Here is a 12,580-nt window from a genome sequence, read left to right as displayed (position 1 = left end):
AAGTGGTAGATAATGTACCATAGCAGAAAATGCCTCCTTTCCATCAAGTAATGCTGACATTGCTGTCTGTGGGTCTTCAAAGACACTATAAAAAACTTTGTAGAACTCTGTCCTGAAGCATCATCAAAAAATTTATGTACGACGTAATGATAAATATTCATTTGCTAGCAGAAATGATAATCTTTCTGTATAAGAGCTTACTGTTGGGTTTCAGAGAAGATTTTGTCCATTTCATCAAATTTTCTTGTCAATAGCTCAGCTGCAAGTGGAGAAAGTTTATACAAGATAAGAGCTTGCAATGTCCGTGGAAAATGGTTCTGCAATACATCGAGTGAACGATAAATTCATTGACACAATGCAAGGCAGTAACATCTTTAACAAATTGTAAAGAACTGAAATAAAACCAACTCATAGTCAATAAATGAGACCATTGGAAACTCCAATGATAAGAACAATCACAGGTATTTGAAATGTAGGAAAGTCAAAGAATTCATTACTCAAATCTGCACTATGAACAGTTGGACATTGTAGATGGCAGAGCCCATTCTGCCTAAAAGACCCGACCAAGGACAGGGAGTAGATAATCCAGCGATCAAGTCGGTATAACGGTCGACTTGAGACAAGCACACAATCAAGTTGGGTCACCTAGGGCAGGCGGAGGCCCCTCCAGATGTGGAGCCAATTATGAAGGCGCCCTAGTTAGCCCTAGGGATCTCTAAGAAGAAAAATCCTCCAAGCATATGTGAATATCACAGCTAGTAAAAACACATGCTCCAGAAGTATCACAAAGTCCATTGGGCTGCCTACCAAGGCCCACCGTAACTCCTACCAAAGGTTCAAGCATTATGATTGCTGTCAAACACAATCGTGAAAGCCATGCACGTCCTCACTATGGTTCAACTCATGGGAAGAGCTAAGGGCTCAAACAAGGGACCCTCTAGGATTCAGAGGTTTCTAAAGAAGCATATGATCTACAAGAGAGATTAATTAGGCTCACCCTGCCTGCCCGTGTTGTTCCTCCTAGCTCCACCCCCTCCATCCTCTAATCTCCATCGCCCCGCCCCTCCTTCCCCCCCGATCTGTTTCCGCACCCCCCTGCTGCCTTCTTCTGCCTTTCCTCCTGCCCCTTCCACCCCATTCTCCACCTCTCTTCTACGCCATTTGGCACCCCACCCCCACTTCCTTCCACCTCCCCCCTTCTGATTCTTTGATCACCTCCGCCCTTTCCCTGCTGTCGCACTGCCTGGTGGTAGGCTTGTTGGCTGCTTCCCCTGTCAAAGCAGCCCCCCTAAATTGGCTCTGTTCTAGGCTGGTCAAAGGGTTTTCCCCCTTGTTCCACGAAGGTGGTGGTCCTGATTCCCATGATTTTTCTTGGCCCTACTGGTCTACTGTCAGCTAGGCTCCCCCGTTTTTTCTTTAAAGGTCTTCAGCTGGACATTCTTCCTACAGGAGATTCGTGAGTGGGGGAGTGACTTTGGCTTCAAATGGATACCGCGGGGCCAAACAAGGAAATACCTCAGATGCCAGGTTGGTATTGACATTACAGCAGAGCAGCAGATCGCCCCGGTCCTTGAGAGTGTTCGGCGCAAGCTTCTCTACTAAAACTCTGCCAAGCTCTCCCTGGCAGGTCATGCCTTAGTGGCAAACCATGTCCTTCTTGCCACGGCCTGGTATATCGCCTCCCGCTGGTGCTTTCACAAAGGATGCATTGGGCAGCTCCGACGATTGGTTCAAAACTTCCTTTGGGCAGGTTCGGACAGCACGCGGAATACTAGAGCCCGGGTCACTTGGGAGACGGTGATCATGCCGCAGGCATTGGGAGGCTTGGGTATCATTGATCCGGAGATGCAGAGCAGAGCCCTCCTAGGCAAGTTGATTGTTCACGGCCTCACCCCAGGTGCAGAGCCTTGGAAGCTCATCTTACAGCGAGGGCTTCTCAAGAACACCCCACGCACCGGAGGACAGTGGCAGCTTTCACACAGATGGATCTTCTCAGAGGCCCCCCTTATAGGGAAGGGTTCCCCCTTGATGAGGAGCCTTCATAGGGTCTTGCAGAGACTAGCAGGGGGGTCTCATTCGTGCTCCGCCCTGATGCAGAGAGGAGTTTGAGCGTCAACCCCTTATGTGGCACCCAGAGATCCAAGATCAGGAGGGACGTATGCTTGGACAGCGGATGCACATTGGTTGGGCACTGTGGACAGTGGTCCAGCCGGGGTCTTTTGACAGATGGAGCAGATTACCCATCGAGGCAAAGGCGAGGCTTGGTGCCATAGCGCATCTGCGAGGGGTAGGCAACGGATGAGAGAGATTGACCTAGCCATCCCTGAGTCCTGGTGGGAGGGACTTCGCATTTGGATGGACAGCATTTGGTTGGGGCAGCTTTCTCGAATTGGTGTCCCCTTGAGGATGATGATGCAACGAGGCAGCACACACCATGGCTTCTTCCGTGTAGGACCTGGAGGCCTACTTCATCCGCTCACTGAGAGAGACCCTGAGATGGATGGGATTCTTGATGGGATTCACTGGCAGATGATCAGAGTGGTGGGACGCGTTTGGGGAAGGAGCAGATTACCCATCAAGGCAGAGGCGAGGCTTGGCGCCGTAGCGCATCTGCAAGGGACAGGCAGCGGATGAGAGAGATTGACCTAGCCATCCCTGAGTCCTAGTGGGAGGGACTTCGCGTTTGGAGGGACAGCATTTGGTTGGGGCAGTTTTCTCGAGCTGGTGTTCCCTTCAGGATGATGATGCAGCGAGGCAACACACACCATGGCTTCTTACTTGTAGGACCTTAAGGCCTACTTCATCCATTCACTGAGAGAGACCCTGAGATGGATGGGAGTCTTGATAGGATTCATTGGCAGATGATCAGAGTGGTCGGACGCGTTTGGGGAAGGAGTGGCACATTGACCCTCCCGGTATCTCAAAGCAGGATGCCCCCAGATGGCGCCTCTGGCTGTGGGAGGGTACACCCTTGAGGGAGGTCCAATGGGATCTGGGAGAGTGGTTCTGGCCCTTCAAGGGCAGCCTTGCTGAGCAAAGGGACGAGGTGCCCTTCTTTTCCTACACCACACGGATTGGCAAGAGGCTTCAGATGGACTCTTCGAGGTGGACCCCCTCGACGATGGAAGCAAGTGCATCTGCAATCATCTTCACCTTCATGTGGTAGTCATTGATGCTCATATTTTCTCTCTGCACATTATGCAACTCCTGCTTGAGGTGCATTTTCCTGGCTTGTGTATTTGTGCTATACATTTTTGTCAAAGTATCCCATGCCTCCTTCGGCATGCTTGCATCTTGAATATGCACAATCATAGAATCTGAAATACTGACAGACAGCCAGTACATAACTTTCCTAGCTCTCTCATGTCAACCTTTAAATGCCTGCAACTCCTGTTGATTGGGAACATTAGGAATAACTGGTTCTTGTTCAGCTCTAGTAATGAACTCCCAATAGCCTTTTCCCTTAAGGGCCTAGCTCCCCCTTCTCCTCCGGAGGATAGCGTTTGGGAGGTGGTAATCAGTATCACTACGTGGAACATTTCGGTGGGTCACTGCAGTCTCGTGATGGGTGAGCATCCGGTTCCACCCTCGGCTACCATGGTCGCCATCTGGCAGGATATCATCTACACTCTACGCTCCACCTGGGAGCGTGGGACTCTAGGCTCTAGAGCAACCATCGAGAGGCGTGACCGATTCTGCAAGGCTTGGCCTGCAGGAGTTTTCTACATCTTCACTCCGCGAGGGATTCGCTGGTTCTATAGTCCCCCCACTTGGCTGTTAGCCCCAGGACCAAAGATCCCTAGGCAGTGAGCTGGGTTTCCCTGGAACAGGCCGGTTCTTTTCTTTCAGCCTTTTCCGGTTTTTCCATACTAAGCACCTTCAGGGCTGCTGTTTTCTTTTTTGCCCAAAATTTTTAAAAAAATACAATAGCGGATTGGCATCTAGACTTCCACCCTCAGCCAAACAACGACATGCAACCTAGATAGCCTTGGGTTGAGCATTCTGAGGAGCTTGGATGCAGATGGATTGAAGAACGTTGGGCAAGCGTGCTTGTCCGCTCATTCGGGCATTGAAGAGTTTGAGCAATAGCCTATCATTTGGCATTCAAAAGCTCAACTAAGACTAAACTCCATCCTAGATCTCCATGAAGCATTGATCAAGTGAGGGAGTTCGATTATTGCCTTTCCCTTCCATGAAATCGCCCTTACAATAGGTAACCTTCCACTGACAAACAAGGGAAATTCAGGCAGTAAACAACTTGCGACTTATAGAAGAAAGTGCGGCTGTGTAAGTGCATTGGATTAAGAGAAGTCCTCTCCCTGCATACCAAAACAGTGCAAGGAATCGCCAATCCCCTCAGCTAGAAGTGAGCAAGAAAACAGAGTGCCCAAAGCTGCTTGAGATGGCGGGAAGAACGATAATCGCAGCCCAAGTGCCATCGCACATAAATAGGTCTCCTTCCTACTCAATCCATCGTACATAAATAGGGCTCCCCCCTACTCAATTCATCGTCTAAAATTAGGCGAGCCACGAGAAAAAGGGGTGCCAGATAAAGCTTGTAAGCTTTAACTGATTTCCGCAAGAAATCAGATATATTGGAAAGGGGTTGATCATCCTCAAGTGGAGCCAATCCTGTAGGCCAATCAGGTGAGACTATAATCCCTTTTACTTCTTTATCTAGCACCGCTAATCCAACAGGCCGATATAGTCTTTATGTTGAGGGGATAAAGTAAAGAGTCTGCTACTGTCTCCATGAATGAAGTATCCTCTCGCGGTGCTTGACTACCTCATGGATCAAGCCCGCCAAACATCTCTAGTTTGGGTAGCAGAGGAATCCGGACAAAACCCCAAAGCTATCTATGAAGAGGCAGTAGAAACACCCTCGGATCTCAAAGTAAACAAGACACCTGAAGATGAAGTGCTCCTCCGTCTCAACCTCTTGCATGTCACATAACGTGCATATGCTCCTCTCTCTAGGTAGGCCCTCTGCTCGGCCACTCTCAATACGAAGTCTATGTAAAGAGAACCGGAACTGCCTACTAGAGATCCTCCGTGAGTGGGGTAAGTGGATCTGCATGTATCCTGGGGGGTCAATGAAACCCTCCTCTGTGATGTGCAAGTAGTAATCTCTGTAGAACCTAAGCTTCACTGGGAGTTCATTCAGTCCCAACCAGGTCCGGAATGTGTGTAGCTGCGAGAGATCCTCATGGATTATCTGGTTGACCTCGTGTGACAAGAGGGGAGAAAATGGAGCATCCATACTGTACTAGAAGGGAGGGAGTCTATCCATGTGGAGCCCTAGTCGCTCAAACCCTCTCTCAAACAAGAACTACTTTAGAGACTTGAATAGAGAGAGAAAAGGACATAGGAATGGAGAAAAGGAATGGAGACTCAAGGAAAATGATAAGAAGTGACTTTCATTGCCATGAGAGTAAGACTCCACTCAAATACACTCAAAATACTACAAACACAAGGGAGAAGAAGAGGTTTCATACAGACTACTCATAGAGAGAGAGAATAAACTAGAGAGAGATGGACTCAAGAGTCTACATAAGAGAATATCTACAAGAGGGAGAGCAGGCTCATGGAAGAGGCTTGAGGAGACTGGAGCTACAGCAACATGAGGCCTAATGGTGGAAGAGATAATGAACAAGGGAGAGGAGGGCTCCTTTTATAGAGATTTTGTCACCCTCCTTTACCCATTTACAATTGCTGCCTGTAGATTCCTTTCCCCATTAATCACATAAGACCATATGTCACCATCCATGTCCTTTTTGGCTACTCTTGCCATGTGTCCCATCAAAAGATGCTCAAGACTCTTAAAATATTGAGAAAGTCAAGAGTCTCCCCACATGAAGCCCATAGGGACCCTCTCTTTTCCATATGTCCACATCTTCCTTATTCCACATAGGAATTCTAGAAGGATTCCTCTCGACTCCACACTCCTCCACATGCCTTCCACACGCTTGGCATGTGGCCTCTCTTATATTATTGGAACACGTGGATATGAGCCCACCTCTTTATATGACTCACTCTTCCTATTTTCTAAAAACCCCATAATATCCCATACACAAATAACTCTCATCCCATACCAAGGTATTTATAATTCATACCTATGGTATTTACAATGATCCATTCCACTCATCCTCTCAATCCCATACAATATCTTAGAAAATAGAAATAAGTGAGAGCCGCCAGGCTATCACTTGCTACTCAAACTCTTATCAAACATAGAAGAAAACAATCCCAATGCCAAATAAAAAAATATCAATTTTTGGCATCACATCTTTCCCCCCCCCCCCCAGCAGATCCTCTTTAATGACAGAGAGGGTCTGTTGGCCCTCAAGGTGGTCGAGCATAGAAGAATTTAAGGTGATACTCATTGGTATGCCCGGGTATCACCATGCCATCAACATCCTCAAGCTGATAGGTTCCATTCGTGACCTTCTTTTTGACTCGATATGGTCCCTCCCATCGGTCGATAAACTTTTTGTGTAGCCGCTTGTCCAAACGGCTATCAAATCTCATTACCAAATCTCCCTCTATAATATCTTTCTTCTTGCGTAATTTGGTGTCAAAACGGGCCTTGCGCCTTTTTTGAGAAGCTTCCAAGTTTTGTAAGGCTTGTAATCTGCATTCATCCAAGGCTTCTAGCTGTACCAAGCATTGAGCATAGGCATCCTCCTGTCCTTCTATTCTTGCATACCAACACCTCTGGTCCCCCCTGCTGAAAGTGCCATACAAGAGGACAAAGCTAGCCAAGGTAGTCTGTTGCGTCCAGAAGTGTAATCCCCGTACTCCGTGACTCGATGGGGATGACCCAAACTCATCCAGAATGATCTAGTGAGGAACAGACGGCTTACCGCGAATCATCCGTGATAGCATGAGAGCCTGTAGCCACTCCACATGAGCCCACTCTGTATCCGACAAGTATGGCCCCCAACAAGTGCTCCCATACATCCCCGCTCGGCGGACCGAGGAGTCAAAAAGCAGCCCCTTGGTCCATGGATCCTGAAAGTGCGAACGGAAGCACTGTCTCTCTAATCTGGCCAATGAAGCGTATCCCCTACCCAGGCAGGCCTGCATCAAGGGTCTCATAGTAAAGATGGGTTCGGAGGAACGCCCGGATACGTGTATGATGAAACTATCTCAACAGGTGACCCATCAAACATGAACTACTCCTAGTGCATGACGGCTCAAGTTTCTTGATTGAACAAGTACTTCAAATAATCAATTGGGACCCATCTTTTTGTAGACTCATCAGGTTGATATCCACTCGTAATGTGGTCTTGCATGTACTTAATGAGGTCTTCAAATTTGTCTCGGGCTCCCAAGTAGGTGCCTAGGACATCTATGCTCTTATCAAAGACTAGAAATAACTCCTCCTCTCTATCAACTAATGGAGTACGGGAGCTGAAATTGTGGAAGGCCGACCTAGCAGAATCCATGAGAGTTTGGTAGCTAGGAGAACTATGGCTATGATAATGAAACTTTGAAACTCAAGTAACTTTATAACCTATATATACCCAAATGTTCTAAATATAAATAATAAAATGAATTATATTTTTTGGGGCAAAACTTGACATTGACATGAAACAAAACCATTCCACACATCAAAATTAATTGCACCACTAGGAATTGGAAAATGTCAAAATCCACAATTGTTCCACCCCACATTGTTTACCATCTTCAATATTGCAAGAGGATGCATGCTCTTCTCTGCAAGCTTTCCTACCTTTTCACCATTTAAGGTAAAGTGAACGGACTCAGACATGCCATGCTCCATGCCAAACAGGGTAGGTGATAAAGGACACCCTTGATGCAGCTCAAAGCTGCTTGAGACGACGGGAAGAACGATAATTGCAGCCCAAGTGCCATCGCACATAAATAGGTCTCCTTCCTACTCAATCCATCGTACATAAATAGGGCTCCCCCCTACTCAATTCATCGTCTAAAACTAGGTGAGCCACGAAAAACAGGGGTGCCAGATAAAGCTTGTAAGCTTTAACTGATTTCCACAAGAAATCAGATATATTGGAAAGGGGTTGATCATCCTCAGGTGGAGCAAATCATGTAGGCCAATCAAGTGAGGCTATAATCCCTTTTACTTCTTTATCTAGCACCGCTAATCCAACAAGCCGATATAGTCTTTATGTTGAGGGGATAAAGTAAAGAAGTCTGCTCCTATCTCCGTGATTGAAGTATCCTCTCGTGGTGCTTGACTACCTCATGGATGAAGCCTGCCAAACATCTCTGGTCTGGGTAGGAACAAAACCCCAAAGCTATCTATGAAGAGGCAGTAGAAACGCCCTCGAATCTCAAAGTAAACAAGACACCTGAAGATGAAGTGCTCCTCCGTCTCAACCTCCTGCATGTCACATAATGTGCATATGTGCCTCTCCCTGGATATGCCCTCTGCTCTACCGCTCTCAATACAAAGTCTATGTGAAGAGACTCGAAACTGCCCAATAGAGATCCTCAATGAGTGGGGTAGGTAAATCTATGTATATCCTGGTGGGTCAATGAAACCCTCCTCTGTAATGTGAGTGATCTCTGTAGAAGCTAAGCTTCACTAGGAGTACGCTCGGTCCCATGATCCAGCCAAAATCCAGCCTGCTGTCCTGGTGCTCAAAGCTGCTTGAGATGGCGGGAAGAACGATAATTGCAGCCCAAGTGCCATCGCACATAAATAGGTCTCCTTCCTACTCAATCCATCGTACATAAATAGGGCTCCCCCCTACTCAATGCATCATCTAAAATTAGGCGAGCCACAAAAAACAGGGGTGCCAGATAAAGCTTGTAAGCTTTAATTGATTTCCGCAAGAAATCAGATATATTGGAAAGGGGTTGATCATCCTCAGGTGGAGCCAATCCTGTAGGCCAATCAGGTGAGGCTATAATCCCTTTTACTTCTTTATCTAGCACCGCTAATCCAACAGGCTGATATAGTCATTATGTTGAGGGGATAAAGTAAAGAACTCTGCTCCTGTCTTTGTGATTGAAGTATCGTCTCGCGGTGCTTGACTACCTCATGGATGACGCCCGCCAAACATCTCTGGTCTGGGTAGGAGAGGAATCGGGACAAAACCCCAAACTCTCTGTGAAGAGGCAGTAGAAACGCCTTCGGATCTCAAAGTAAACAAGACACCTGAAGATGAAGTGCTCCTCCATCTCAACCTCCTACATGTCACATAATGTGCATATGTGCCTCTCCCTAGGTATGCCCTTTGCTCTATCGCTGTAAATACAAAGTCTATGTGAAGAGACTTGGAACTGCCCAATAGAAATCCTCAATGAGTGGGGTAGGTGGATTTGTGTACATCCTCGTGGCCCTCCTCTGTAATGTGCAAGTAGTGATCTCTGTGAGCTTCACTGGGAGCTCGTTTAGTCCCAACCAGGTCCGGAATGTGTGTAGCTGCGAAAGATCCTCACGGATTACCTGGTTGATCTCGTGTGACAGGAGGGGAGAAAATGCAGCATCCATACTGTTCTAGAAGGGAGGGAGTCTATCCATGTGAAGCCCTAGTCGCTCAAACCCTCTCTCAATGCGTGCATACCAACATCTCTGGTCCCCCCTGCTGAAAGTGCCATAGAAGAGGACAAAGTGCCATAGTCTATGTGAAGAGACCCGGAACTGCCTAATAGAGATCCTCCGTGAGTGGGGTAAGTGGATCTGCGTGTATCCTGGTGGGTCAATGAAACCTTCCTCTGTGATGTGCAAGTAGTGATCTCTGTAGAAGCTAAGCTTCACTAGGAATACGCTCGGTCCCATGATCCAGCCAGAATCCAACCTGTCCTGGTGTCCTCGATACTCTGCAAATTGACTGACCTCGGAATCAAGCATTGATGCATAAAACTTGGACACAACACGTCCAATCATAATGGTCCTGTAATTCTCCAAGCTCATGGGATCCCCTGGCTTGTGGATGGGTGAAATAGTGTACCCCAAACAAACAGCTTCATTAAAGAGCTTTGCTAAGATCAGGGCTAGGAGGTTAATCCCATATGCAATGAACTTAGTGCATAGCTTCTCATGATCCTTCGCTCGGCCATTATGAAGTTTCTTAACGGCATCCTTCATCCCCCCCTTAGTGAAGAGGGAGCAGGATGTGGGGTGTGGCATATGTGAGAGGTCAGGGACTGGCTGATTTGGGATGTCATCTAGTGTGCATGCATAGTTATGCTACACCTGAGTGTCAGTGAGTGCCAAGTGGTGAGGGGGATCGTCCCTCCAGAAATCTCCGCCAATAGTCCTTGGTAGTAAACAAAATATTCAGTAGTTCGTTCCCGTTCCGGCGAACAAAATCTAGTTTCTTTCTACGTACCAGTCGACGATACTCGCGTAGCATCTCTAGTTCGCTCGGAAGATTGTTTTTGGTTTTGAATCTCAGCTGACAACTTAAAGCCTTGCACTCATCATCGTATCAACTATTACAAGGTACGGTCCCGGGTGGTCGTGGACAGGTGGAGTGAGTGGTGTGAGGGAAAGCGTGAAGGGCTGCCTCGTGTAGTGATCGGGAGGGTAGCCTCGTGTAGTGATCGGGTGATCAGGGCAGCGCGATCCTCTAATAGGGGTATGAAGTTAATATAAGCGAGAAGTATGTACAGACGGCCCGAGTAAATAGGTGAGGAATCGCGATCGAAGCATCTGTCATGATGGGTGGAGTAAGAAATCAGTGGGGTGGAAGGAGCTGTGCAACGAGGAGTGGAATACTAAAGAATAAGTAGGTATGATCCACTCCTAGGGGAAGAGGTGCCACAGTAAAATCAATGATGTGAGATGTGAAGGCAGCGGATCCCATGATGTAATCAACAACGCTAGAGCCTCCCCCATGTGGAAAGCATGTGAGACCACCTGAGGCGGGTCATCTATCAAAACCAATATAAATAATAAGATCATGCATCCTGCCGAGATCCAATAGGACCTGCCCATAAGATGTGACCAAACCTCGAAACCCGTAGCATACATGCTCCCTCAAGGTCAATGTGTGGCAGTAGAATCATCCCTGAAGTCGAGCAGTGGTATCTAAAAGGCACCTGTCCCACATTGAAGTCCCCAACTAGGAGGACTTCTCCGCGGCTCGAGAAGTCAACACTGGACTGATAAAGAGCTGCAAATGAAGATGTCTCAACCTCGTCTCAAACATCTCTAGCAAAGTGGGAGGTCTCAGGAGGGAAGTAGCATACTGCGACAAACAAATCCCGGCTATCCATGTGTCGGATCCGGATGCAAAGAAACCTCGAATGTGCATCTCTTTGCTCTACTGAAATGGTCCCGAAAAGGGTGGATCTGTAGCAAAGTGGGAGGTCTCAAGAGGGAAGTACCATACTGCAACAAGCAAATCCCGCCTATCCATGTATCAGATCCGCATCCAATGAAACCTCGAATGTGCATCTCTTTGTACCGAAAAGGGTGGATCTATAAAGAACTGCTACTCCTCCTGAACCTCGTACTCCCCCTGTGTCCCTAGTCTCATGTCTGTAGGCTGACTCCCATGTGTATCCGCTGACTACTGGTACTGGGCGCTCTGGACTCTGATGTGTCTCTATGTAGAAGACTATGTCGCGACCTATATAGGATTCCGAGAAGTTTCCCGGTTCTGACCATAAGGTACCATTACAGTTCCAAATGGTGCAGGATAGGGTCTCGGAGATCTTTGAAGAAAAAAGACGTAACAATTTTTTTTATTTTAAAATAAAAAGGAAGATTTACTTAGCAATCAACACAACACTTATGTCATCATCGGTGCCCAAGCATAAGCAACTATACTAGGTTTGTAAAGACCCACGGAGTCTCTTGGGCAAACCTTGTGCTTACTAAAATACGTCAAATAAACAAAAGAGAAAGAAAACAAGAAATAAGGAAGAAAGGAAGAAGGTGACAAAGCAAATTTAAACAAGCAAATCAAGAAACAAAATCTTTCAAAAAAAAGGAATAAAATCTCTCTCTCTCTCTCTCTCACAGGGAGGGATGCTCTCTCGCCGGCACTCTAATCCAAATCTTGTTATACGCAGATGAGGTGGCACTCTTATCTTCTTCAGGAGAGGGCCTCCAGAGACACCTAGATGCACTAAAGGCCTTTTGTGATTCCCATGATTTGAAGGTCAACCTTGGTAAAACCAAGGTCATGATCTTCAACACATCCCAAGTCATTGTGCACCGGGAGCAGTTCACCTTCGACGGGTCGCCGGTTGAGATTGTTTCGTCATATACATACCTAGGGGTTCTCTTCTCCGGACCTATCTTTACTATGAGATCGGCGATGCAGGCCCAACTAAGCAGAGGATACGCTTCATTGACTAGACTAGAGAGTGTTTGAAGGTCACTGCCCCACCTGTGAGCCCCCGATTTGAGGGGACGAGGGGGCAGGAGACCATAGGGGGTAGGGGAAGATAAAAGGCAAAAGACCTACCTGGCAGCGAACCCACCCTGCAACAAGAAGATGGCGCGGTATCCTAGGCGCCTCCTGGACCTGCACACGGGCGGAGTTGGCAGCTGCAACAGCAGCCCATAAGCAAGGTTTATGGGCCCTTATATAGGCCTGGCCCAAGCCGGCCTGATCAGCCAGCAAAGGCCGAC

General features: G+C 47.4%; 1 protein-coding gene across 2 annotated transcripts in view; it reads right to left on the bottom strand.

The window, feature by feature from the left end:
• Positions 1 to 12,580, bottom strand: part of LOC147898422 (2-oxoglutarate (2OG) and Fe(II)-dependent oxygenase superfamily protein) — a 55,388-nt gene that overhangs the window by 20,122 nt on the left and 22,686 nt on the right. For both annotated transcript variants that reach the window (XM_087379372.1, XM_087379373.1), the window contains 2 exons: positions 202 to 317; positions 19 to 112 (listed from right to left, as the gene is read on the bottom strand). In XM_087379372.1, the coding sequence (XP_087235498.1) occupies positions 19 to 112; positions 202 to 317 (210 nt within the window). The remainder of the gene's footprint in view (positions 1 to 18; positions 113 to 201; positions 318 to 12,580) is intronic.

Source organism: Dipteris shenzhenensis, chromosome 9 (genome assembly GCF_047967505.1).
Source record: "Dipteris shenzhenensis isolate YYH24624 ecotype China chromosome 9, Dip_SZ_1.0, whole genome shotgun sequence".
Lineage (NCBI taxonomy): Eukaryota > Viridiplantae > Streptophyta > Polypodiopsida > Gleicheniales > Dipteridaceae > Dipteris > Dipteris shenzhenensis.
The sequence above is the reverse complement of the archived record's forward strand: the minus strand, read 5'-3'. Positions and strand labels throughout refer to the sequence as shown.